The 23,803-nt window shown below is 45.1% G+C and overlaps 2 protein-coding genes across 9 annotated transcripts in view; both read right to left on the bottom strand.

Moving 5' to 3' along the window:
- jade2 (jade family PHD finger 2) overlaps window positions 1-17,586 on the bottom strand; it is a 117,675-nt gene extending 100,089 nt beyond the window's left edge. For 2 of the 3 annotated variants that reach the window (XM_053846293.1, XM_053846295.1), the window contains exon 1: window positions 16,965-17,585. The gene's annotated coding sequence lies outside the window, so the exon portion shown is untranslated. Of the gene's footprint in view, window positions 1-16,964 lie in introns of all 3 variants that reach the window. The other variant, XM_053846294.1, reaches the window with a different exon arrangement.
- A 640-nt stretch (window positions 17,587-18,226) lies between these two features.
- LOC128748190 (serine/threonine-protein kinase pim-1-like) lies at window positions 18,227-23,377 on the bottom strand. 6 transcript variants are annotated; one of them, XM_053846696.1, is made up of 10 exons: window positions 23,336-23,377; window positions 23,150-23,250; window positions 22,146-22,367; window positions 20,976-21,143; window positions 20,765-20,859; window positions 20,655-20,702; window positions 20,379-20,591; window positions 20,128-20,311; window positions 19,890-20,063; window positions 18,227-19,816 (listed from the first exon to the last, which is right to left on the bottom strand). In XM_053846696.1, exons 2-10 carry the CDS (start codon window positions 23,190-23,192, stop codon window positions 19,722-19,724), a joined length of 1,242 nt encoding a protein of 413 aa, XP_053702671.1. In that variant the 5' UTR covers window positions 23,193-23,250; window positions 23,336-23,377; the 3' UTR covers window positions 18,227-19,721. The 6 variants fall into 6 exon arrangements, with proteins under 6 accessions (XP_053702671.1, XP_053702672.1, XP_053702670.1 ...); XM_053846697.1 differs by lacking the exon at window positions 23,336-23,377 and having other exon boundaries at window positions 23,150-23,255; XM_053846695.1 differs by lacking the exons at window positions 23,150-23,250; window positions 23,336-23,377 and adding an exon at window positions 22,756-22,996.
- Window positions 23,378-23,803: the final 426 nt, after the last annotated feature.

Here is a 23,803-nt window from a genome sequence, read left to right as displayed (position 1 = left end):
GTTTTGGATCCAAAATCCAGAGGCCGATTCTGATCAACCATGGTTTCATCCAAAACAAAAACCATAGGGGGCGACAGAAAACAGGGGCGGGGATGATACTGGACAAGGCGAGGACAGGCTACAAGTTGAAAGACTTGATGATGACTTGATAAGACTGGGTCAACAGTGACGAGACAAGGTGGGACACGACTAGACGGTTACTTAACATGTAGTGGACACTTGACTGAACAATGACTTGGCAAGACAAGACGGTGACTAGACAAGATAGGACTCAACTAGACGGTTACTTGAATTGTCATGGAGATTTGACTTAACAGTGGTATGGCAATGACTTGACCAGACAAGACTTGACTTAACTTGACAAAACATGAGGACAACTTGACATGACAGTGACTAGACAAGATGGGACTCAACTAGAAGGCTATTTGACTTGTTGTGAAGACTTGACTTAAAGATGGCATGGCAATGACTTGACGAGACAAGACGGGGACTAGACAAGATGGGACTAAACTAGAAGGTTATTTGACTTGTCATGGAGACTTGACTTAATGGCAGGGCGATGACTTGATGAGACAAGACGGGGACTAGACAAGATGGGACTCAACTAGAAGGCTACTTGACTTGTCATGGAGACTTGACTTAATGGCAGGGCGATGACTTGATGAGACAAGACGGGGACTAGACAAGATGGGACTCAACTAGAAGGCTACTTGACTTGTTGTGAAGACTTGACTGGCATGGAGATGACTTGACAAGACAAGACTTGACTTAAGTTGACAAAACATGACGACAACTTGGCATGACAATGACAACAACCGGAAACAAGCAAAAGCGCAAAACTCACCGTGACTTAACACAACACAACTGGTGACATGTTACAGGAAGTTTATTAAAAGGCCACAACATGTTGCACAACACTTGACATGTAAAGTAATTTTAGAAGCGTAGATCGATATGAAGACGCTGCGAGGAAGTCCTTTCATTTTGACAAAGAACTGAGTGTCAGTTCATCACAAACTGAACCGGTGGCAAATTGTGAGGAAACAGCAGTGAAAACTCAAAAGCTCTTCCCGCAACACTGACATTGAGACGTAAAGTGAAAATGAAAAGACCCTCTCCTCCGTTGGAGAATCCTTCAGTCAGGACCAGCTTTTCAGCTCAATACTGTCTGTCTCACTTAAGCTTTCCCTCTGATCCCGTCCACGTCCTCCACTCATTTATCGCTCATCACAAGTGTTTTCCTATATCTCTGGCAAAACTCTCCATCAATCGGAGAACCCAGAAGCCTGTCTGGAGATTGAGAAATCTCCTGTTCTCCCAAGGGACGGCTCAATCGCAGGGATCAGACACACAGTTAGCACCTGCAAACACGACAATAGGTGAGTAAACCAACAGCTTGAGAAGCGTGCGCAGCCATTCCAGGAGTGGGAAGCACCAGGAGGATGACTCTTAGCAAACTGACTGAGATCTGTCAAAATGTTTCTTCCTTGTTAGTCACAATCCTTCCAGCTAGGAAAGTTGCCTTCTCTGTCAAGATCAGCCTGAGCCCAGGTTATTCTCTGGAGTGAAGCATGGACTGAAAGGGAGGCAAATGAAACCTTTTGGGTACAGTTTTTTCAATGAAAGATTCCACTTCCATATCATCATTTCAAAAGGTCGATCACAGTTAGAGATGAAGGCACACTGTATAAGAGAAGAATCTTCAGTGTGAGTCATAAGTGTGGGATGGAAGTATCTCATCTGTACGACATGACGTAACCATAATTTCCATACCATTTACAGATGTTTATCTGATCCACTGGAGATAATCTTTATCATCTCTCAAGCAACAACGATGATGGCTCCACCACTGCTTCTGCACACCATGTCCGTCTCGCTCATTATGGGATGGATTTGGGAGTCAGTCAGTACTAAACTACAGCCCCCCTCAACCTCTATTTACTCCAATCTGTAATATAAACACACAAATGGTGGTGTCTGCCATCTACAGGTGTAAAGTAGGAACTACACCCAGCTCCAAATTCGCAGCATGGCTTGTTTAAATGCCGCAATGCTGCCCAATGGCTTCAATCCTCAGTTTTACACCGAAACTAACTCACTCAGCATGACTCTTCTTCAGCTAGACTTTATTGTTAGTCCAACAAAAACACACAAACAGTTGACTCAAAGCTAAATTCAGCAGTGATTTAACCACAAATGTGGAACCACTACAAATATTCAGGCATCACTTTGCCACTGACTGTTTTCTGGAAGCAAAGATCACGGAAGTCAAAAATGAATTTACAAACTCAAGCCAATGGCGAAAAATTGCTGCAGATAAATAGGAAAAAGGTGGAGAAGCCGCCGTTTGCTTGAGCCTGGAGCAGAAAACCAGTCTCTTGTTTTATGAGGCAGAGTCGGCGGTGAACCACAGAGATGTTTCTTCCTCATACAAGCATCGCCAAGAATTAAAACAGAGACCGATTCTGTTTAGATGTGTTTCTTGTTAAAGGAGTTCCCGTTATCGACCCTTCAAGAGTTGTATAGTTTGTTCAGCCCACAACTTGGACTGTGTTTCTTAAAATAGACTTAAGATCATCTCCTATCACGTGGCAGCTTCAAGATTGTGTTCTCCTTTTTTCATGACCCAGCGACACTGGTTCATTAATACCATATTTATCGCGTTGCTAGCATAGTTAGCATCAAAATCTACCTCTAAATCTGAAAACAAAATCATTACCATGTAGTGACACTAAAGTTTAGGCATTGTATTAAAGGAAAAACTAAAAAATCCTGTCACGCAAATCGATTTAATGAGACTTTTAATGCAGAACTGTAGCTGGCGCTAATGCGACGCTAATGCTCTCCATTACTGTGGCATGCAAATGTGTAAAATGATTACATCGGCGCGACAGTTTGAAGAGAGAAAATAGTGGAAAGACAACGGGGAGGCAGTTAAAGGACGGCGAGCACAATGATGCTTCCCCCAGCGAGTTTAATAACATCCAAGCACATCACAAAATCAGTCGCTTTCTTAGCGGCTGCTGGGTTGGTTACATAAAGAAGACATTTTGGAACGGATCGAAATGGAAACATGGAAGGAGAGACAGGAGAAAGAAAGCAGATCATTAGGTAAGGAAATACAGGGAGGGAAAAAAGACCAAAGTTTGACAGAGAAAAAATCCCAAAAGGACTATTACATAACACCACAATAAACTTTGCAGCTTAAGAAGTAGGAATCAAGACAGCAGAAAGCCCAGGAGGCAACACGCACAAACGCACAGATACACACAAGTCGAGTGAAATAAGAAGCTCATAAAGGTCTCTGAATGTTAATCCCGCCACGTGCTGCTATATTAAACAAGCTAGCTTTTCTAATCATCGCAGTCGTTTACACAATAAGCTAATGGAGGGAGTGTGAGTGTGTGTGTGTGTGGCGGGTTTTAACTACATTGCTTTTTCCTTGTTAAAGGGCAAATCTAATAGTTCTGTCCGGCGCTTCTGTCTCGGTGAGCTGGGGAACGAAAGACACATGAAACAACCAGCTGGGCAACAACCTGATGCTGGTTGAACCTGATGGACGTCAGTGGTCTGGTTGCAACACACATCGACTCTCCAGCTCGCGCTAACTGAAGGAACCCCTGATGTTCCCATGCCATAGGAGAGATGAGAGCGCACTTGTTGCCAGGCCTCTTCAACGATCCTGGCACAATTTCCTTTGGAATGAATGAGCATTCCGACTCCTCAGGCCAGGTTTGGGGGTAACTCTACCTTTGGGGAGACCAACCCGAACCCTGGCTAGGTGTTTAAGAGCACAGTCAGGATGCCAGAACTTGGTGGTTCTCAACATGTTCAGCAGGCAACAGGCCACACCACTATACAGTTTTTCAACGTCCTGACTTCTTCTGCTACCGTAATTTCCAGACTACAAGCCCCTACTTTTCACTTGTGGTCTGAACCCTGCGGCTTATACAATGACATGGCTAATATATGGATTTTTACAGGCTGAAGAGCCTCATGCTGCAAAAATATTGAGCCTTGTCACATCAAACCCATGAAATCACAGCATTTTATTGTTTTATTGCTCAAAGTGCGCTGTTTTTACCCGAGTCTCCGCAGCTCCGCCCACAGAGCCGATCTCATGGAGGAGCTGAGACCGGCTGTGGTGTCGGAACTTCGAAAAAAACCAGCACATTTGGAGTGCTTAAATGCCAATAAAAGATGTGAGGAGTTCATGGTTCAATTTCAGAACATTGCCCCGCTTGTTCCACGAGTCAGTCTCCATGCTGGAGCCTGTTTTCAAAAGTACTTTAGAAGTGATCCTCATGCACCACTGACCTTTTTACGGCACAGACAGCCCCACTGCGTCCGCGGCTTATAGACGGCTGCGGCTCATCTAATAACAAGATCTATTTTCCTTCTTAATCTGCAGCTAATATTCCGGGGGCTCTATAGTCTGGAAATTATGGTGCTTTATTTTGCCAGGAAGGTAAAAAAAAAACTAAGAAAATAAAAGTTGATCTGTGGGGCAGTATTTGTATTTTTAAACTTTTTTGGGTGTTTCAGTCAAGTATAAGTGAAATGAAAAGATCATGAGCTACCACAGGTACCGTCACATGTACCATCCACTATGGTACCTGACACTCAGGTCACAGAGGTAGGAGTCTCTCCAAAGAGGCACAAACTTCCCTCTCTTTCTCTCTTTCAATGCTGGTGTAGCTTGGTGGCTACATGGTCTCCAAAGCACTTGACAAGATTAAGATCCAACTGGACCCGACAGAACATCCAGCTCATAATAGCTCCAAACATATGCTCCCATCAGACAGGACACTTGCACCCCAAGCCCCTCCGGGTCTCCAGCAACACGCCGTTTCTGCGAGTGAGCCGCGTTATACTGAAGTGTCAGGCCCAAAACATTTACAATGAGACGGTGACAAGTTTGACTAATGCATGCTGGGAAAGCCAAGTTGCCTGGGGAGCTAATTAATTGGCTGACTATGACACTGCCGGAGCGCCGTGTCGGAGCGAAGACGGAAAAAAAGGCAACGTTCCCCGAGCGAGCGTGGAACAGATCACGCTGAGGCGGGCAAAACAGCCGCAGCTCGACAGCAACCGGCGGGAGGTGAATAAACTCCTGTGTCAGCTGTTACAGGCTGATCTGTGGCCCGCAAGCTTCGGCGCCGGAACCTTATTTGGACCTGATCGCAGGAGCGTGTTTGTCTTTTACGTGGGGCTCAATCTGCGGATGGAAATGAGAAATAACCAGTTGAAAACAGTCGGGACAGAAGATTCAAGCAGCTGCAGAGCAAGCTGAGGTGGAGCTGAAGGTGTGAAGCTCACACTCGAAATGTCAATCATCCGCCATGATTTGATCAACTCACTTCCACCAGCCTGAGTGGAGCGTGGCAACTCGTCATCGTTGTAAATAAACACCAAAAGAACAATAAACTTTCTCACTTTATCGCAACAAATCTCCAAAAATACGTGAGCATTATTAAAGATCGTGATCAAATCCAGCTTCCCAGTGTTGATGACCTCACCAAGATGGAGTCTAGAGTTGGTCTCAGCAGATTCTAGTGGATGCCTGAAACAACTCCATTTATTTATCTATTTTTATAGGAAGAGGTGTGTCCCCATGTGGATGTGAGCTGAAATTCCATCTCGAGCTCAGTCAGCCTGTAATGATAACAAATATTGCTGGTCGACTAACTGTCCGAAAAATTATACTATCCGATATTATTTTAATATTAAAGTGAGCACTCATTTAATAATAACACAATTATGTCACAAGCAAACTCAAACTCTTGATCTCTCTGTAATTGATCCATTTCTTATCAGTATTTTGACCATTTCACTCTCAAATAACTTTAAAAATAATGATAATAGTTAAACAACTTAAATGAACTGTTGAGTGTTGAACAGATTTGACAAACTCACCTCGCTCAGTAGGTTTGAAGCCAAAATATTCCCACTCAGAGACTGTGGCATTTGGCTTTGAAATTATCTTTCTTTTCTTCTCTTTATTTATATAAAATTGTCATGAGTTTTTCCTCTCGAGTCTTGCTACTTACTGACTGCTTCCTAGGGATCACTCTGTTCATGCATGGTCAGAGTGAGCCCTCCTGTCAGCAGGCGAAGAGAGGCTGAATAGGAAACAAGCAAACATAGCCATGAATCCAGGCTTAAAGACTCAGTTCACTTTCTGCAGTCATCCTATAACTGACTTATTGACTGTCGAGTCAGACCCAGACCTCAGCTTTCACATGAAATTCTGCCCGGAATATTCTTGAAAAAGTGCTTTTTAAATAACATTACAGACTCACAAGCCGCCGCGCTCATGGAGAGTGACGGTTTGTTGTTATGAGGCAATTTATATGTGAGAATTCTTTATCAGGCAGCCGACCTCTGACTCCGAGTTACGTTTGTGCTGTTGACATCTTGGAGTTTCCACACACACACACACACACCAAGCATCACCCAATATCCACTCACTGGGCGCCAGACCAGGAGAAAGTGTGCAGCTCCACTCCCTCAATAATACATCGCCATTATGGCGACCGTTGTTGTGCGCTGACCTTAAGTGCCGCAGCCTCCAAACCACAGCAGTGATTTTTGCACCGTCATCCACAGACAGACAGACAGACAGACAGTCAAGCAGCGCGATGACGGCACAGCAGACAGATAAAGCAGATGGCTGGCAAATGGAGAGATGGGCACAAAGTCAAGCAGTGAGACAGATGGTGAGCTTATAGCAGACAGATAAATGGACAAATTGGACACATGACAGATCTGAGGAGGGAAAGAGACGGAGAGGCAAAGTTCTGTCTCCTTAAATGATTCGCTTTTGAAGGCAGTGGACCGAGGAGGGGCATTTAGCAGCTTTATTTTGATGAATGGCGTCACCAATGTGGCTCAACAATATGAAACAGGCTTATGCAAAACTCAGATACGGATGAAGCCAGTCGGGTGGAAGAGATTAGGATTGGTTTTCATGTTGGATATTCATGTTCCTCCCCACTGTGTTACTGGGCTTTAGTTACTCTTTCAGCAGCATTTTCTGATCCACATAATGTGATAAACGTCTGAGTCGATGTTCCAATATTATCATTTAATTTGAAAATTCTTCGGTTTATCTTATCTTTCTGTTATGGATTTGTTTATTCCCTTACATTTCTATTTTAAATTCAGGCCATTGAACACTTTTTTTTCCGTTTTGATTATTTCCTCAAGTATATTTAGGATAATGGGTTTCATATTGAGCAGATTGTGAACCTGCTTTCCACACTTTCTCTTTTATTTTCAATCAACTTTGTTATTTTTTTTATTTTTTTTTTGCAAATGAATCACTCTTCAGTTTCATGCATCAGAATTGTAGATCAGTCAGATTTTTTTTTTTTTTTTTAATAATAAAACTGTGAAATGTAATTCTCAGTCTTGCCTCTAGGACTTATTCAGATTTCACTTGCATTTTAACCATTAAGGAAGCACAGTGAGGCAGTGACTCCACCTCCATGAGGTGTCGTAGGTACTGGGAGGAGACCCCAGGGCGGAGCCAGGACATGGTGAAACGGTGTGACTCCCCCGACCTCCAACTGTTGCAGTGCATTATGAGACAAACCTTTTGTTTTAGACATCACGTAAAGACACATCTCTCTACTTCCTGTTCTTTGACCGACAACTTGAAGTACTTTTTCACCTTGAGTTTTCCCATTGGATCTAGTGAGTACCAACCAAATCCACATCCATTTCTTCGGCTGAATGATGTGGACATCTGGCGCCTCCTACAATCTTAATCCTGCCTCTTCTGTTTCCTCCCATGGACTTGCATCCATCCTGTGATTTACTCTCATCACAGCCATGTCTGAATATATTTGCTGTCTCATGAAGTATCAGTCAAACGTTCCTCCATCTGAGGTCAGTCGACGTGCCACATGAGGCTGACCCAAAACCCCTGAAGCTTCAAGGTCAGACAAAAACAGCCCCCGCCACCACCACTCCTTCACAGGAAGCCATTAAGGATGAGGTCATAGCTGCGCCGGATGCATTAAATGGGAGGTCGTGACCTCTTACAGCAAAGCTTTTTGAGATCTCTCGCCTTATTAACTGGCTCTTTACGAATCAGACGTCACCTGCGCGGGGAACACCAGCGCGTAAAAGAGAGCGGATCAAGTTAAAAACCCTAAAATGGCTGTTCATGATGGGATTGTTTGCATGAATCGGTCGTGGTTGGAGGGAACTAGCTGCTTGGCCTCTTGTGTGGTCCCAACAAGACCCATAGTCTGATGACACAACCACAAATTGCTGTACACAACAACAGGAAGTGAAGAAGACTTATCAGCACCTCAACCAAATAAACATTTATTTTCATTTTAAATTTATTTCAAACGTAGCCATTATCTCAGTGGTGCGATCAGGCTAACGGTGCATTTATGAATGTGGACTCGATTATGTCCAGCTAAACAGAATTTGACTGCAGGGGATTGGGCTTCCTAGTCTTTTATTTTGTCATGTCACTTCCTGTTTGGCTCTGTGTTTCTCTACACAGGTCGGACACGCTGGCTGGGATCCTCTCCATCTCTTAGAGATGAAAGAAAAAAAATGCTGGTCCAGCCTCATGACCACTATCACCGTGTTTTTCCGGCGTGAAATATTGAGCGTCAATATTCCCGTTGACAGCTGAAACGGTGATTGAGGGAAAGAAGAAGTGGGAATGAAAGACAGGAGCAAGGGAGAGGTGAAGAGGGAGCCATTAAGACGCGATGATTGAAAGCGATGCCGCGAGAGCCGGCACGAGGGCGGAGGCGGACAAGGGAGTGATGGAATCCCAAGCAATGCTCACGTGGAGAGCCGCTGACGGCCAAAGCACTCTCAGGAAACAGCCATGAACTGTTGGGCCGGGGCGTCAGAATCAAACACCTCAGTGTGGTAACCAACATGTGTGGTAACCAACATCTTCATTTTTTACTCGACTGTGCCGCACACGCCGGAAACACACACTCTACACTCGAAAGGATACAAAACACTCTCACTCATTTCACATTAAGCTGTCGCTGTAATGCTACAAGGCACAATACTGAGATCATAGGTTTCTGTTTTTCCCTGAGTATTTGACTCCAGCAAGTCACATCTCACCAAAAGAATGGCACAGGTGCCAGTATAAGAACACTATTTATTTCTTTGCTCCAACATGTACATATATACAAGATTTACAGCCCGATGATTCACTAAATTGATCGGAATTTTGCAAAATTTTGCGGAATTTCCCAACGCAATTATTGAACGAATAAGTCAGGTCATCGTTTCGTCTTGGCCCCCTCAAGACAAGTAAGAGTCTGGTCGAGTACCATCTAGACAAGTCATCGCCTCGTCTTGCCCCCTCAAGTCAAATAAGAGTCTGGTCAAGTTCCATCTAGACAAGTCAAGTCATCGTTTCGTCTTGGCCCCCTCAAGTCAAGTAAGAGTCTGGTCGAGTACCATCTAGACAAGTCATCGCCTCGTCTTGCCCCCTCAAGTCAAATAAGAGTCTGGTCAAGTTCCATCTAGACAAGTCAAGTCAAGTCAAGTCATTGTTTCGTCTTGGCCCCTCCAGTCAAGTAAGAGTCTGGTTGAGTACCTTCTAGACAAGTCATCGCCTCATCTTGCCCCCTCAAGTCAAATAAGAGTCTGGTCAAGTTCCGTCTAGTTAAGGCAAGTCAAGTCATTGTTTCGTCTTGGCCCCTCAAGTCAAGTAAGAGTCTGGTCGAGTACCATCTAGACAAGTCATCGCCTCGTTTTGCCCCCTCAAGTCAAACAAGAGTCTGGTCAAGTTCCATCTAGACAAGTCAAGTCAAGTCATTGTTTCGTCTTGGCCCCTCAAGTCAAGTAAGAGTCTGGTCGAGTACCATCTAGACAAGTCATCACCTCGTCTTGCCCCCTCAAGTCAAACAAGAGTCTGGTCAAGTTCCATCTATACAAGGCAAGTCAAGTCATTGTTTCGTCTTGGCCCCTCAAGTCAAGTAAGAGTCTGGTCGAGTACCATCTAGACAAGTCATCACCTCGTCTTGCCCCCTCAAGTCAAATAAGAGTCTGGTCAAGTTCCATCTAGACAAGTCAAGTCAAGTCAAGTCATTGTTTCGTCTTGGTTCTCTCAAGTTAAGTAAGAGTCTGGTCGAGTACCATCTAGAAAAGTCATCGCCTCGTCTTGCCCCCTCAAGTCAAATAAGAGTCTGGTCAAGTTCCATCTAGACAAGTCAAGTCAAGTCAAGTCATTGTTTCGTCTTGGCCCCTCCAGTCAAGTAAGAGTCTGGTTGAGTACCTTCTAGACAAGTCATCGCCTCATCTTGCCCCCTCAAGTCAAATAAGAGTCTGGTCAAGTTCCGTCTAGTTAAGGCAAGTCAAGTCATTGTTTCGTCTTGGCCCCTCAAGTCAAGTAAGAGTCTGGTCGAGTACCATCTAGACAAGTCATCGCCTCGTTTTGCCCCCTCAAGTCAAACAAGAGTCTGGTCAAGTTCCATCTAGACAAGTCAAGTCAAGTCATTGTTTCGTCTTGGCCCCTCAAGTCAAGTAAGAGTCTGGTCGAGTACCATCTAGACAAGTCATCACCTCGTCTTGCCCCCTCAAGTCAAACAAGAGTCTGGTCAAGTTCCATCTATACAAGGCAAGTCAAGTCATTGTTTCGTCTTGGCCCCTCAAGTCAAGTAAGAGTCTGGTCGAGTACCATCTAGACAAGTCATCGCCTCGTTTTGCCCCCTCAAGTCAAACAAGAGTCTGGTCAAGTTCCATCTAGACAAGTCAAGTCAAGTCATTGTTTCGTCTTGGCCCCTCAAGTCAAGTAAGAGTCTGGTCGAGTACCATCTAGACAAGTCAAGTCAAGTCAAGTCAAGTCAAGATTTACAGCCCATAAATTCATTGAATCGATCTGAGTTCTTCACCCCGGTTTTGCAGAATTTCCCGACGCAATTATTGACCGAATAAAATAAAGAAGCGAGTTGTTTGTTTTCTACCTAACCACAGACTGCACCAGCTGCAAGGCATGAAGGGAAGCCGGCACACACTCTCACACACACCCAGCTATTTATACGAGGAAAGGTGGCCCAGAAGAGAGAAGCTCCCACTGACAGGCATGACAGGCAAGAGGGGAGCGAGCGGAGGGAAGGGAACCACAAAGATTTATGGGGAGAGAGCAAACAGAGAGAGAAGGAAAACGACAGAAAATAGGTGTGAATTTTTCAGTACCAGCGGGTTCATGGAAATGTTACTTCAGTAGAGGCAGGAAATGAAAGATGTCGAGCACGAGCTGGATTTTTGTGGTGAATTAGAGGACACCTATTCAGCCTGCGGGGGCGGAGCAGGTGTGAGGTCAGTGCTAAGGATGACATCAGCGATCATCTCTCCTCCGGTGAAGGAGCCTCTCTGTCAGTAACATGAAGGTAATAAAAGGAGGACAAGTGAAGACACTGAGAGTTTAAATTCTGGGGAACAACATCCCCAGGTGTAGACACAGGGAGGTGAAGAAGAGAGTGCGGGAGGGGTGGAGACGACCGTCGCTGCAAGCCTTATGGGGCAGCTGTGGTGATGTATGGTTTAGGGATCTTCTGAAGACGGACATGTGGAGAAGACAAAACTGTCAGATGGTTTGAGTGGGACCAAGAATGTTGGAGATGACGTCCTAGAACCCAGACTTCCTAAAGCTTGACTGAAGGGCCTCTTTATCACAGAAATACTCAGGACAGATGATTCACAATATTTTATGTGCGGTTTCTGCACTTGATAAGAATCATGAGGTTCATTTCCTATGTGTTTTTTTTTTGTTTTTTTATCAGATCATGATTGAAACACACACGGCTCTTTGAGGCTCAACAGCTCCATCATTATGTGGTTTATCTTATTATTTATCTTCCCCTGCTTGTTTCCTCCTGGCTCAGATATTTCATCCAAGAACATCACTCTGCAGCCTGAGGAGGAGGAATTCCTCGTGACTCCTGCACGATTCCAAGACAATATTTCTGAAGAAGTCGTCTCGCTTTGCCAGTTATGTTCTGTTCATCTATTAGTTTGAATGTTCATTGACTTTTTTTATGGGGTTAGTGTGGTCTTCCTGTGTCTGTCTAGTCTGCAGCCTCCTCCAAAAAGTGCTTTTGTTTCCCTGTCATCTGCCCCTCGGTTCCTGTGTTTTTGTCTGTGTGCCTAAGTCAAGTCCTTGACAAGTCATTTTCAAGTCACTGTCTCCTTGTCAAGTTTAGTCTAGTCGCTACGTCAAGTCATGTAACAGTCTGGTCGAGTCCTGTCTAGTCATCATTTCATCTTGCCCCCTCAAGTCAAGTAAGAGTCTGGTCAAGTTCCATCTAGTCAAGCCCCATCTAGGCAAGCCATCGTCGTATCTTGCCCCCTCACATCCAGTAACAGTCTGGTCAAGCCAAGTCATTGTTTCGTCTTGCCCCTCAAGTCAAGTAAGAGTCTGGTCAAGTTCCATCTGGACGAGTCAAGTCAAGTCAAGTCAAGTCATTGTTTCGTCTTGCCCCCTCAAGTCAAGTATGGTCGAGTCCTGTATAGTCAAGACAAGTGAAGTCATCATTTCATCTTGCTCCGTCTAGTCAAGTAAGAGTCTGGTCAAGTTCCGTAAAGCCAAGTCATCGTTGTGTCTTGCTCCCTCAAGCCAAGTAAGAGTCTGGTCAAGTCCATCTAGCCAAGCCATCATCGCGTCTTGCCCCCTCAAATCCAGTAAGAGTCTGGTCAAGTCAAACCAAGTCAAGTCATTGTTTCTTCTTGGCCCCTCAAGTCAAGCAAGAGTCTGGCCACGTCTCGTCTCGTCATCATCAATGACTTGTTCTTCTATCTTACATTGCTGATGTTTCCAAACAACTGACTGTGGCTTCCAACATTTAGCTAACACAACAACCTCCTGACCAATGACACCTGGAGGGCAAACAGGAGGAGCCCACTTTCACTGAGGAGCTTCGGGGTTTCACTTGGACATGAACAAGAATAAGAAATCCCGTGAATCACCCCTCCACCACTGAAGTGGAAAGACGTCTCAACCATCCCCATGAATCTTGTATAGAACCGAGGCTAAGGCACAAGCGCACGCCTCCTTGTGTGACGGGAAGAGTCTCTTTAAAAGCTGCTGTGACTCACAGCTGACATCACCACCACTGTTCCCATCAGCCTGCACCTCATGTCAGAGGCCGAAGTCTCCGTAAAGTGGATTCCAATCTGCCTTCCTTGGAACCAAACTTCCCGAAAATGACTCAGAGATACAGAAATAGCTGGCACTCGGCGGGAGGGGGGACCATGGCAGACTCTATTTCACCAGAGGCGTTGTTTTCCTGGTTAATGATGGGACGCCCTTGGCTCAGTCAGACCTCCAACTGAGGAAGAACAGTTTCCTCCTCGTGTGGAGGACCTCAAGAAGCCTCTCGTTCATGAGGGAAAAAGCAAGTTCTCCGCATAGGTGTGAGTAGAGCTCTGTCATCTGGAAGGTACTTGAGTAGAGCAACATAAACAAACCAGTGTAAGCAGAGTAAGTAGCATTGTTTTGGACAGCAGGTGGCAGCAGTGTTCCAGAGGCTACACAAGCAACCCACAAAATGAACGAAGAAGAAAAATCGCTTGGTTGGAATGACACCACTGTGAGTCAACGACAGAACCCGGAGCATCTCAGGGTTGGTATCTGCCGTTGATGGTCCAGATAAGGTCGAGTCCATAGCATCTTAGCTAACATGACTCAAGCTGGACGAGTGGAACTCAAAGGCAACTACCTTCATCGCAGCTCATTCAGCCAGCAGGCAAACAAAACACTGTGTCCAGTGACGGCTTGTCATTGTCTTCTTACAAGTGTATATCCAGCACAAGATGCACGTGCGTGTCGGGCCTAACACACCAGCCGGAGGAATCCAATAGACTTCCTTTATCACCTTCCTGGCTCCAGGAACACGAACATTAACACAATATTTATTGACACTGTCGCCGCTCCCGCTGCTGCCGCAGCACTATGTGGGCAGAAGTGGGGAAAAGACACTAAAAAAAAGAGAGAAAAGGAGTGAATAAAGAGGCAGGAAGAAAGAATAGGCTGAGGTCCAAATGATTTTCCAACTAGGCCTCCCACTCCGTCTCGTGAAATCTGCTGACAAACAATGTGGAAGGTGAGGGGGGAGCCAGCGGGGCTGGGGCTCTGCCAAGGAGCCCGGAGGAGGAAGAGCGGCGGACAGGTGGGAGGAAGAGGAAACAACAAAGCCAGATCTGGGGAGTCGGTCTGCACTGGCATCACATCTTCATCGACACGCCTCCACTCTGTCTCCCCTCTCTCTGGGAACGTTTCAACAGCAAGTTGGTAGTCAAGCTCCAGTTGTGAGCGTGAACCTTCAGTCGTATGATGAAGGCTTTTACAACTGGCATCAGTTAAACACAGCTGCAGGTCGAGCAACAATGACTGTCGAGGAGTCTGAACTGGTCATGGAGGCAAAATTAAAAGCAGTTTTGATTTAATTAAAACTTGTTTTTAAAGGAATTAATAAGGTGTTTATTCAAGTCAGAAAGTTTATTGGTTTTTATTTAATATAATGGGAATCATATATAAAAATAATGTGTTATTTAAATAATTTAATGAAAAATGTATCGTATTTTATTTTATATGCAAGATAAAAGGTTATATATGCAAAATAAGCCCTTCAAAAATACTATTATTTCTAATATTTATTTGTAATTATTTGTAGAAATAAATATATTTTTAAATCATTAAAATAGCTTAATCTTAAATCGATTTTATTAGAATTTACACATATATATCAGAACATGTGTGTATATATATATATATATATATAGATATAGATATATATATATACATACAACAACTTAATAAAAAATATACAAAATAATTATATATATATATATATAATAATAAAAAAATAGACCCTCCAAATATATTAAAATTACATTTTATTATTATATGAAAGGTATGGGGAAAAAATGAGATCTTCGTAAAAACTATTCAACTGAAGATAATTTTAAGTGGCTTCAAGTTGTTTTTAATGGCAATAAAAAGTGCAGCAGTGTTGCACGACTGCAAGGAAGTCGATGTGACAACGATGTGACCCAGGTCCATTCAGAAGCAACAGCATGCGTTGACCTGACGTGACAGACACAATAATGGCGTCCCTTCATCCTTAAAGCACCTGTTGCTCCGTCTATGGAGGAGCTGCAGAAGAATCCAGCCCAGACTGATGCTCCGCACTTCCTGCTGCTCGTGAGCATCTTCTGACACCATGGCATTTAATGGCAAGACTCAGTGTCAAGACAAAAGAATGTGAAAAGCACAGTGTCTCCACATGGAGTCAGACGTCAGCTGAGGCTCAGAGCAGACACACACACACACACACACACAGACCTGCTAATGAGGCCACAGCAGGGTCGTCTCCTGAGGGCCAACACTGACACAACAGCACGGACCAACACATGAAAACAAGCCCGGTGTGTGTCTGATCCACTGCTCACATGAAGGACCGGACAGATGCTGAGAGTCACCCGGGCAGAGAGGAAGTCACCTCACTGTTGAGGCAGGGAACCGTTGGAGGGGAAAAAGATAACTTTCATCCTCTGATCTGAGGTCGTGGGGGCAGCAGCTGAAGAAAACAAGCCCAGACTTTTATCTTCCTGGGTCGACTGAGAGACATCCTCTCTGCAGCAGGTGCTGGCTCTGCCCCAGAGCCTCCTCCCAAACGCACACATCCAGAGACATCCCGACAAGAACCAGCGAACCCGGCCACTCCTGGAGGAGCCGTTGGAGGCTCCACTCAAATATGGGTTCAGATGTAGGTCAAGGTCAGCATGGGATCCAGGAGGGGCTCCACAGAGCATCTCAATATTCCAACAGCTGAAGGCAGGTCTGGGCTTCTTAACATCAGCTGCTGCCCCCTCCACCCATCCATGGTGAGATGGTTGGAATTTTTTTTTGTTGCATTTTTTAAAGAGTTTTAGTCAATTCCGTTACGCATTAACAATAATATTAATTTTTAGCAATTTCCTGAATATTAAAATCTCGAATTTCACTCCTCAAAAGCAACTTGATGTGAATTAATAATTGTTTATTATTCAATAGAATATACAAATCTCATCTACTGCAGTGGCTTCACGCGTGTTTGTCACTTTCTCTCTTTCAGTAGAGCGTTTCACACATTCGGATGCATTTGTTATGGACGGTGGAGACTTCACTCGCTGCGTCATAAGTCAGCGACCGGCGAGAAGCACTGGTTACCTAACAGCCATCCGTGTTGCGAACATGGGACACCATGACGTCAGCTGTCCATTCACGATATAAACACCCCCCCCTCCTCCTCCTCTCCTCCTCTACGTAGCGGATAATGCGATACAGCGCGTCACGTGGGGGTTCTTACCCCCCTTTCTGGCCAATGGCGGCTCAGAAGTGAACGCCGCACACGCGTGCTACGTAAGGCCAACGCCCACACACACACGTGTGCGTATGTACACACGAGAGGTGCCGTCGGTGCGGCGCGGGGGATGACGTCACGAGGACGCGGGATGCAGAGGAGTAAACACGCTCTGTTTCCAGGCAGAAGCCTGACGGAGGGATGCAGAGCCGCGGTGCCCCCACACGCCATGACTCATCTCCGGTTTCATACTCAGCGGGAGGGTGTGTGTGTGTTTGTGTAGCCGGGTGCCTGATTCAATGGGAGCCGGGGGGGCGCGACTGGGAACATTTAACAAGTCCCAAGACGATCCTGCCTAATTGATTCAAGGAGCTCGGCCGCACATGTGCCACCAGAAACACTGTACATGCTCGGAGCTCCGGTGACCAGTGTGGCCCCCACCTGGCACCCCCCGGCTCCAGAGCAAATATTGCTCGTTGTTTTCCAGGGAGGTAAACAGCAGCCACTCCCCCTTCTGCCGGAGCCCGGCAGGAGGAGAGAGTCGCTCCGTGCGTCGCCCTGCCGAACCTGCGCCACACGGACCGTCTCCCTCCCGCAACTTTCGCGAGCCGTACGGGCGCTTACCTCGGTTCCAGGCGATCAGGGAGTCATGTGTGCGGTGAGCGCCGTGACAGCAGCGTCGCCTCCTCCCCTTCTTCTTCTTCTTCTTCACCAAGTTCAGCAATAAAAACGATAATCCACGAGACCAGAGTCAGTGAGAGTCGCTCAAAGTCGGCCACGACAAGATGCTGCGGGTCACGGTGCTGCAGGCGGCGAGGTGCGCGCACCGGAGGAAGGCATGTCGCATTTCCCCAAAACACGCCGAACGCGCCCCCAAAAACCTCCTCCTCCACACGCGGGATGCGAGCAGGGGCGACGGGTCGCAGCGGGGAAACAAAACCCGCTATATATCCAGATGATGAGTCGGAAAAAGGTCCAGTTTCGCAACGTCCCTCCTACCCGAACCAAACGGCACCGAGCTTCTCCGGTCCGGCTGCCCCCCCTGGACGTCCGCGGCGCTCCGCACTCGCTCACCGGCGGCTCCGCTCCTGCAGCCACTTCTCCGTCTGCTCCGGAATGAACCGCGCTGCCAAAAATGGGCTCCTGCGTTCAGCTTGAAAACTCTTTTGGCGCCATATTTATGGCGTACTTTCAATTCACTGTCACCGCAAAACTGCACTTCCTCGTCTGAGTAGCGCGGGGAGACAGCGCCACCAAATGGACGAGGCCGTAAGTGACACAGAAAGGATGGACGGCAACATGCATTTGCAGCTGGAAGAGATTTTTGAGTTAAATGACGCAAATAAAAAAAAAAATCATAAAATAAAAACGCATTGCCTTTTTTATTCCGCTGTGTTGCGCTTTTTTGCATAATGACTGATTAGATGAATAAGAACAAAATAATAATGTAAAAAATAATAATATAAAAATAGAAATAATAAAAAGAGGAACATCAATTGACCGAATTGACAAAAAGAAAGAGGGAGGAAAAGAAAAAAAAATATTAAAAAAAGAAAATGAACGTTTGAAAAACTAATTTGGGGGAAAGGGGAAGAAAATCTAAATTTGTGAAGAATTGAAAACCTAACAAAATGAAAATCTAAAGAAAGAGAACCAAAAATCATAGTTTAGAATAAACAAGAGAGGAAACATGCTAGAAGAAAAATCAAATTTATCAGGGGAAATTGGGTTTCTTAAAAAATCCCACGAAAGCTCACAGATTACAATAATTAAATTGAATAAATATGAGGTAAGAGAAGTAGTAGTCACCCCCCCGCACCCCCCGACCCCCCCCACACACACACACACAAACACACACAAAAAAAAAGCGACACATGAGCAGTAAGAACGATAAAAGGACTGTTTATATGAGTCACTTAATGTAATAAGTATAGTGCCATGTGACCTCATAGATGCCTTGGAATGTCACAATGACTTATGTTGTAGTGAGGATGGATGGATGGCATCTATTTTTAAAGTCATGCGGCCACAAATAGAGGCTGTGGTCGAGAGTATAACACATGATCTTGGACTTCACTCCATATTCACCACTGTTTTATTGTTCTAACTGGAGTCACTGGCGCTTTCAGTGGGCCATGAGAATGAGAGCAGATGCAGTGCTCCACGCTGGACACGCCCGGAGACCAAGGACAAGCGGCGCATCAGCTCTCACATCGAGTCCATCATGTGTCATTAACAGAGTGGAAGTGCAGCAAGAGAAATGAGGTGGTGAAGGACAACGAGGGGTTTCTCTGGCACACAGTCAAACCCTCGGCGTCCTCCTCCTCTCCAGCTACTCAGGTTGTCCCGCGAGGAAACAGCTGCGCCCGTGTTTACCATCCATTAAAGAAATAATACGCCAGTTAAAGAGATGTGAGCCGTGCTTGTGTCGCTACATGTTCAGAACCGGGTCATGGTGGTTTGTTTAATCCCACCAGCTGGAAGGCGTCGCCATGGAGACACGTAAACAAATACACCACTAATGCCATATAGCTGCACTAGCCCATTAACAAATGATAAATAAGACGCTTCCCAATAGCTTAGCTAGCAGCTACATGCTAACTTGTTCTTTTAAACTTAACACAACAGTAAAAGTTGTCATTCTGTTTGCTTTTATCAGGCAAATTTTAAAAGCAGAAAACCATGTATCTGGTGAATAATATTTCCCAGTATTACCCCAGTAATAGTTTTATTCATATCAACATTTGAAATGTATCTTTAAAAATGTGAAAAATACTACTTAAATATGAGTACATTTGCATTTAAAATGTGAAAAGTATTTTACAAATACAGTATGAAAGTAAGTGTTGTACAAAGCTAATTCTGAAGCATATAGTTTGAAGTTTTATCAAAGGAACTAAAATAAATACCTGTAGAATTAAGTAATAAACACTACAAAAAATTAAATTAAATTAAAAAGAGGGGAGGGGTATAAGAATAAATTGTAATTGTAAGCCAAAACACTTCAGACAGAAAAATTAACACTTGAAAATAAAAAGGAAAAATGCTAATTAATTTAAAAAATAAATAGAAGAAAAATGAAATTCATCAAGAGAAAATAGGGTTTAAATAAATCGCACAAAGTCTTAAAATCATACTATAAAAACATTATTTGGACCAATTATAAAGTCAAGGTGAAATGAAAAAAAAAATCCTGAAATTTTAAAACGTGTGTGGATTTAAAAATCTGTTGGACACTTTTCGGTTTGTGCCCATCGTGAACTCCCAACTTGTTGGCTGGTGGAATCTTCAAGAAAAGCATGACAAAGTTTTATTATTGAAGGATCTACAGACAGGCAGAGCAGGACTGTGTCCTTGACTCTCCATGACCACAGAGGGGGGTCAGTAACTCAGCCATGGATGATGCTGCAGCTGCTCCACGGTGGGTCTCTTGTCTTCGTCTCGCAGGAGGCAAATTCTCAGAAAGTCTTCTGCGTCTATGAGGAGAATAAGACACGATTTCATTGTTTGGTTTTGGTCCCAAAAAAAAACCCTCTTGAAGTGTGTTACATTTGGAGAGCAAGCCGACGTGAGGTAAGGTTTTGGCCAAGAACTTGAGCGTGCTGAAGCCGCGGTACAAGCTGGTGAGCTGCCACATCAGCGCCCCCAGCTGCCAGACCGTGGTGGGTCCGGCCTTGTAGACCTCGCTCAGGATCACCTCCGGAGGAGCCAGCGATGGGGTTCCTGAGCACAGAGGCGCAGCGGGTTGATATTCACACTCAGGCACGCCGCTGTTTTCACGACGAACCGGCGAAGCTTTTGGCGTCGTACGGCTCCTCGCTGACGAAGCAGCTGCAGCTGAAGTCGATGATCCGGATCCTCGGGGCGGCCATGTTGGCCTGAATCAGGATGTTGTGCTCCTTAATGTCTCGGTGGAAGACGCCGTTGCCGAGAATGTGAGCGGCCGCGTCCACCATTTGCCTCATGATGACCTGAGCGGAGAGAAAGCAGCCTGTGAAACCGCGGCGGCGCACAGTTGCCGGCTGCGCCGTGTCGTACCCGGGTCAGCTCTTCCGTCAGGCAGTTTCCTCGCTCCCGGATGAAGTCGTTGAGGTCAACCATGTCACGAGGTCTTTCCAAGATGAGCACGGCGTCTGTCTCCAGGTCGTAGAAGTCCATCAGGCCGATGACGAAGGGCTGCGGTTGCCCGTCTGCCGCCCTGGCTGTCATGGCCACCTCCTCGTTGATCTTCCACTCCTGCCCCCGGATGAGCTGCAGCCCGAAGAGTTGTGCATCAGTCTCAGTCTGTTTCCGAAAAACGTTTCGCTGACTCACTATCTTTGTGTATTCCGCTTGGCACCTGTCGACAAACTTGATGGCCACCTGCGAGAGGAAACCTGAGTTGAGCTGAGAAGGTCCCTGGGATCTGATCTTCCGAGACTCACCGGGATGTTATCGGCTTTACGCCAGCCGGCACACACCACCCCGAACCCGCCTTTGGCCATGATGCTTCCCACTGTGTAGCGATTCTCAAAGCGAGCTGCAACACACAAAACCTCACCTCCTCAGTCTGTCACTGGAGGCAGACCGTCTGTCAGGACTCGGGGTGTGGGGAAGGCGGCACCCTGGCCCGGCACCGGTCCAGCACACACTCACCTCGGCTGGTGCAGGCCCAGTTGGGCACCTCTGGTAACTGCTTCTCCTCAGACGGAGGCTCTTCCACGAGATGTTTCCTCTTACGGCTACGTTTCCGAGGAACAGAGACTTCCTGAGTCTGTCCCTTCATGCTGGACTCCACTTGGTCGGCCCTCTGCTGACCCGTCTCTGCGCCAACAATACAGTCGGTTTTCACCACGAGCAATAGCTGTTCACTCAACCATCGGATTGAATAGGTTTTTCTTGTTATCATTAACATGCTGTTTATTCAAAGTATTTCTGGTCTGATCGTAACAACATTGATTTAAAAAAATATATATATAAACAGAGATCGCAACCAGACTGTTTTACGTGCAAAAATAAAGTGTAAGAAAATAAATAAGGTTGATAAAAGAATAGTTGTCAAATGAATACAAGACAAAATGGCCGAACTAAAGAAAATGACTACAATAATTAGATTCATAAATAAGATTAATGAAAATAAACAGAAGGATATCCTGTAGGAAAAAAAGAAAATTCATCCACTTATCCAACTTATCCGTTGCCGGATGCAGCTCAACCCCTCGGTAAACCCCTCCTCATGAGATGCCTGAACCATCTCACCTGACTCCCCTCAACGCTGAGAAGCAGTGGCTCTACACCGAGTCTCTCTGGGGTGACAGATCTGCTCACCCATCTCTAAGGGAGACGCCTGCCACCCATTGGAGAAAACTAATTTCAGCCGCTTGTATCTCGCTCTTTTGGTCATGACCCACAGCTCATGACCGTAGGTCGAGTGATCGGTAAATAGAGCTTAGCCTTTTGGCTCTCTTACACACAACAGTGCAGTATTTGCTGAACAATCTCCAACTCCCTTAACTTGTTGGAAAAATTAATATGAAAAAGCAAGGTGATAGAATTAGAAAAAAAGAATTTTAGGTCGGTCGGAAATTTAGGAATACTTTTAGGAACAGGAGGTTTTCACCGGATTGAAGAGCATTATGAATCACCTCGTGACCAGGAGAATTTCTACTGTGCTCTTCAAACACTTGAGCGTGAATTGGACTGACAGTTCCAGTTTCTTCAGCTGTCGGGACCTGTCCGACACGTTCCTACTCTCACTGGCGCTCACCAGCGTGAAAGGAGATGTGGACTCTCTTCAGGCCGAGAAGCTGGACATCATCCTCTCACCTCCGGTGATGACGGCGACCGAGCTCTTCCTGGTTGAAACCTCTTCACTGAAACTGCCTCCTTTCACAGCATCAACGCCAGAAACGGCGAGCTCTTCGGCGGGCGACCTGCTCAACTTGGGCTTCTTCTTGTCCAGCTCCAGATCAATCACTGCTTTGCGCTTGAGGTCAACTTCGCTGGTCTTTTCCCGGAGCACGAGTCTGAGTTCCACTGAAATGTCACCTGCAAAGTAAACACCATGAAGCGCTGCTACCTGCTACAGTGACACGGGTCTTTCATTTCGACTCACTGATGTTGACTTGATGATGAAAACAGAGCTAAACCATACATCTTCAGCGCTATGGAACTCAATATATTCACTCACTGCTTTTATCAAAGGGGCCAAACTGGACGATGAAACCTCACGAGTCCATTATGATATCATCAAAGAAACAGACGCAAAAAAAGCCTTATTGTCTTTGCTCATTGAATAAAGTAACAGATGATTCTTTTCTTCTTCTGTGTCATCATCCTTCTTAGGTTTTTAGACTATCAGTCGAATGAATAAGCTTTAAATAAACTTGTGAAATTGCCCGCTATTAAAGTGAAAAACTAGTTTTTGATGACTCACTTAGATCGTCATTTGGTGTCTGGCGACGGGAAACATCCTTGTTCATGTTTAAATAAATGTTGTTTTCCCGTGTGGAGATGGAGCGCTACACATTTAAGGGTTTTATGTGGCCTATGGGATGATGTCGACTCTTTGTGCTCCACAAAAGCTTTCATACAAACTCTGTAACAAAGTGTGCCTTTGATCTTCAGTCATAATTCACATTAATAAGATCTTGCGTTGTGTCCCATTTTTTCCTGTTTCCCACAGACTGCGTTCTGAATATGGATCTTTCAAAATGAACCACGTATCAAGCACTGCAGATATTCGAGTCAGAGCCCAATTATGGCGCTTCTATTAAAGCGGTACCTTTAGATTATGAGTAAATTAAATGACTTTCCAGAGTTGGCCTTACCGGGTCTTGAACCCGCGACGTGTGTGTTCATCGCTGACCGCATCAGCGGTTTTTCAGCGTAGGGGAGCTCTTTCCCGCCATAACGTTTTAACTTCTACCTCCTGTATGGAAACGAGACGTTTGTTAAAATATAAACGAAACAAAAACACGCTTTTAAATTAAAATTAATTTGTTAAAATATATAACCGTTTTGATTCTGGTTCTGACGCTGTCTGTTTCAGATTGAGTGGCGTCTGTGACGTCATTGAGCCGAGCAGCGCTCTTCTCGCGTCGTCACTTAAAGGAAAAGATGAACGGTTTCGGTTCAAGCTTCCCACAACATTCGACTTCGCTTATCAGTTGACAAATCATTTTAAATTGATCATTCGATCTAAAACATAATTACCCTTGAAAACAAGATTAACTCGAAAAGTTTCCAACAACTTTGTTGAATGCATTAATCAAAGCGTGAAAAACAAACATTTAAGAATAATTCAAACGCTTTTAAATATAAATGCGATACTAAATGTGAGGTTCTATATCAGTTGTATCTTAGTAAAAGTAAAACAATTATCAATGTCTCCAATTAAATCAAGTAAAAGTCGAAGTAATTCATTTAGCAGCAACAGTAAGTAGTATATTCAATTTGTTAGTTTTTCTCTCAAAACAAAATGC

Source organism: Synchiropus splendidus, chromosome 17 (assembly GCF_027744825.2).
Source record: "Synchiropus splendidus isolate RoL2022-P1 chromosome 17, RoL_Sspl_1.0, whole genome shotgun sequence".
In the NCBI taxonomy this organism is placed as follows: Eukaryota; Metazoa; Chordata; class Actinopteri; order Syngnathiformes; family Callionymidae; genus Synchiropus; species Synchiropus splendidus.
This window is presented reverse-complemented; position numbering and strand designations above follow the sequence as displayed.

Excerpts from the sequence above, each read along its gene's own strand:
- LOC128748190 (XM_053846695.1), bottom strand. The coding sequence starts at position 22,801 with ATGAACAAGGATGTTTCCCGTCGCCAGACACCAAATGACGATCTAA. Across the intron at positions 20,312-20,378 it reads TGACGGAAGAGCTGACCCGG|GTCATCATGAGGCAAATGGT; the intron begins GTACGACACGGC and ends CTCTCCGCTCAG. Across the intron at positions 20,064-20,127 it reads CGACGCCAAAAGCTTCGCCG|GAACCCCATCGCTGGCTCCT; the intron begins GTTCGTCGTGAA and ends CTCTGTGCTCAG.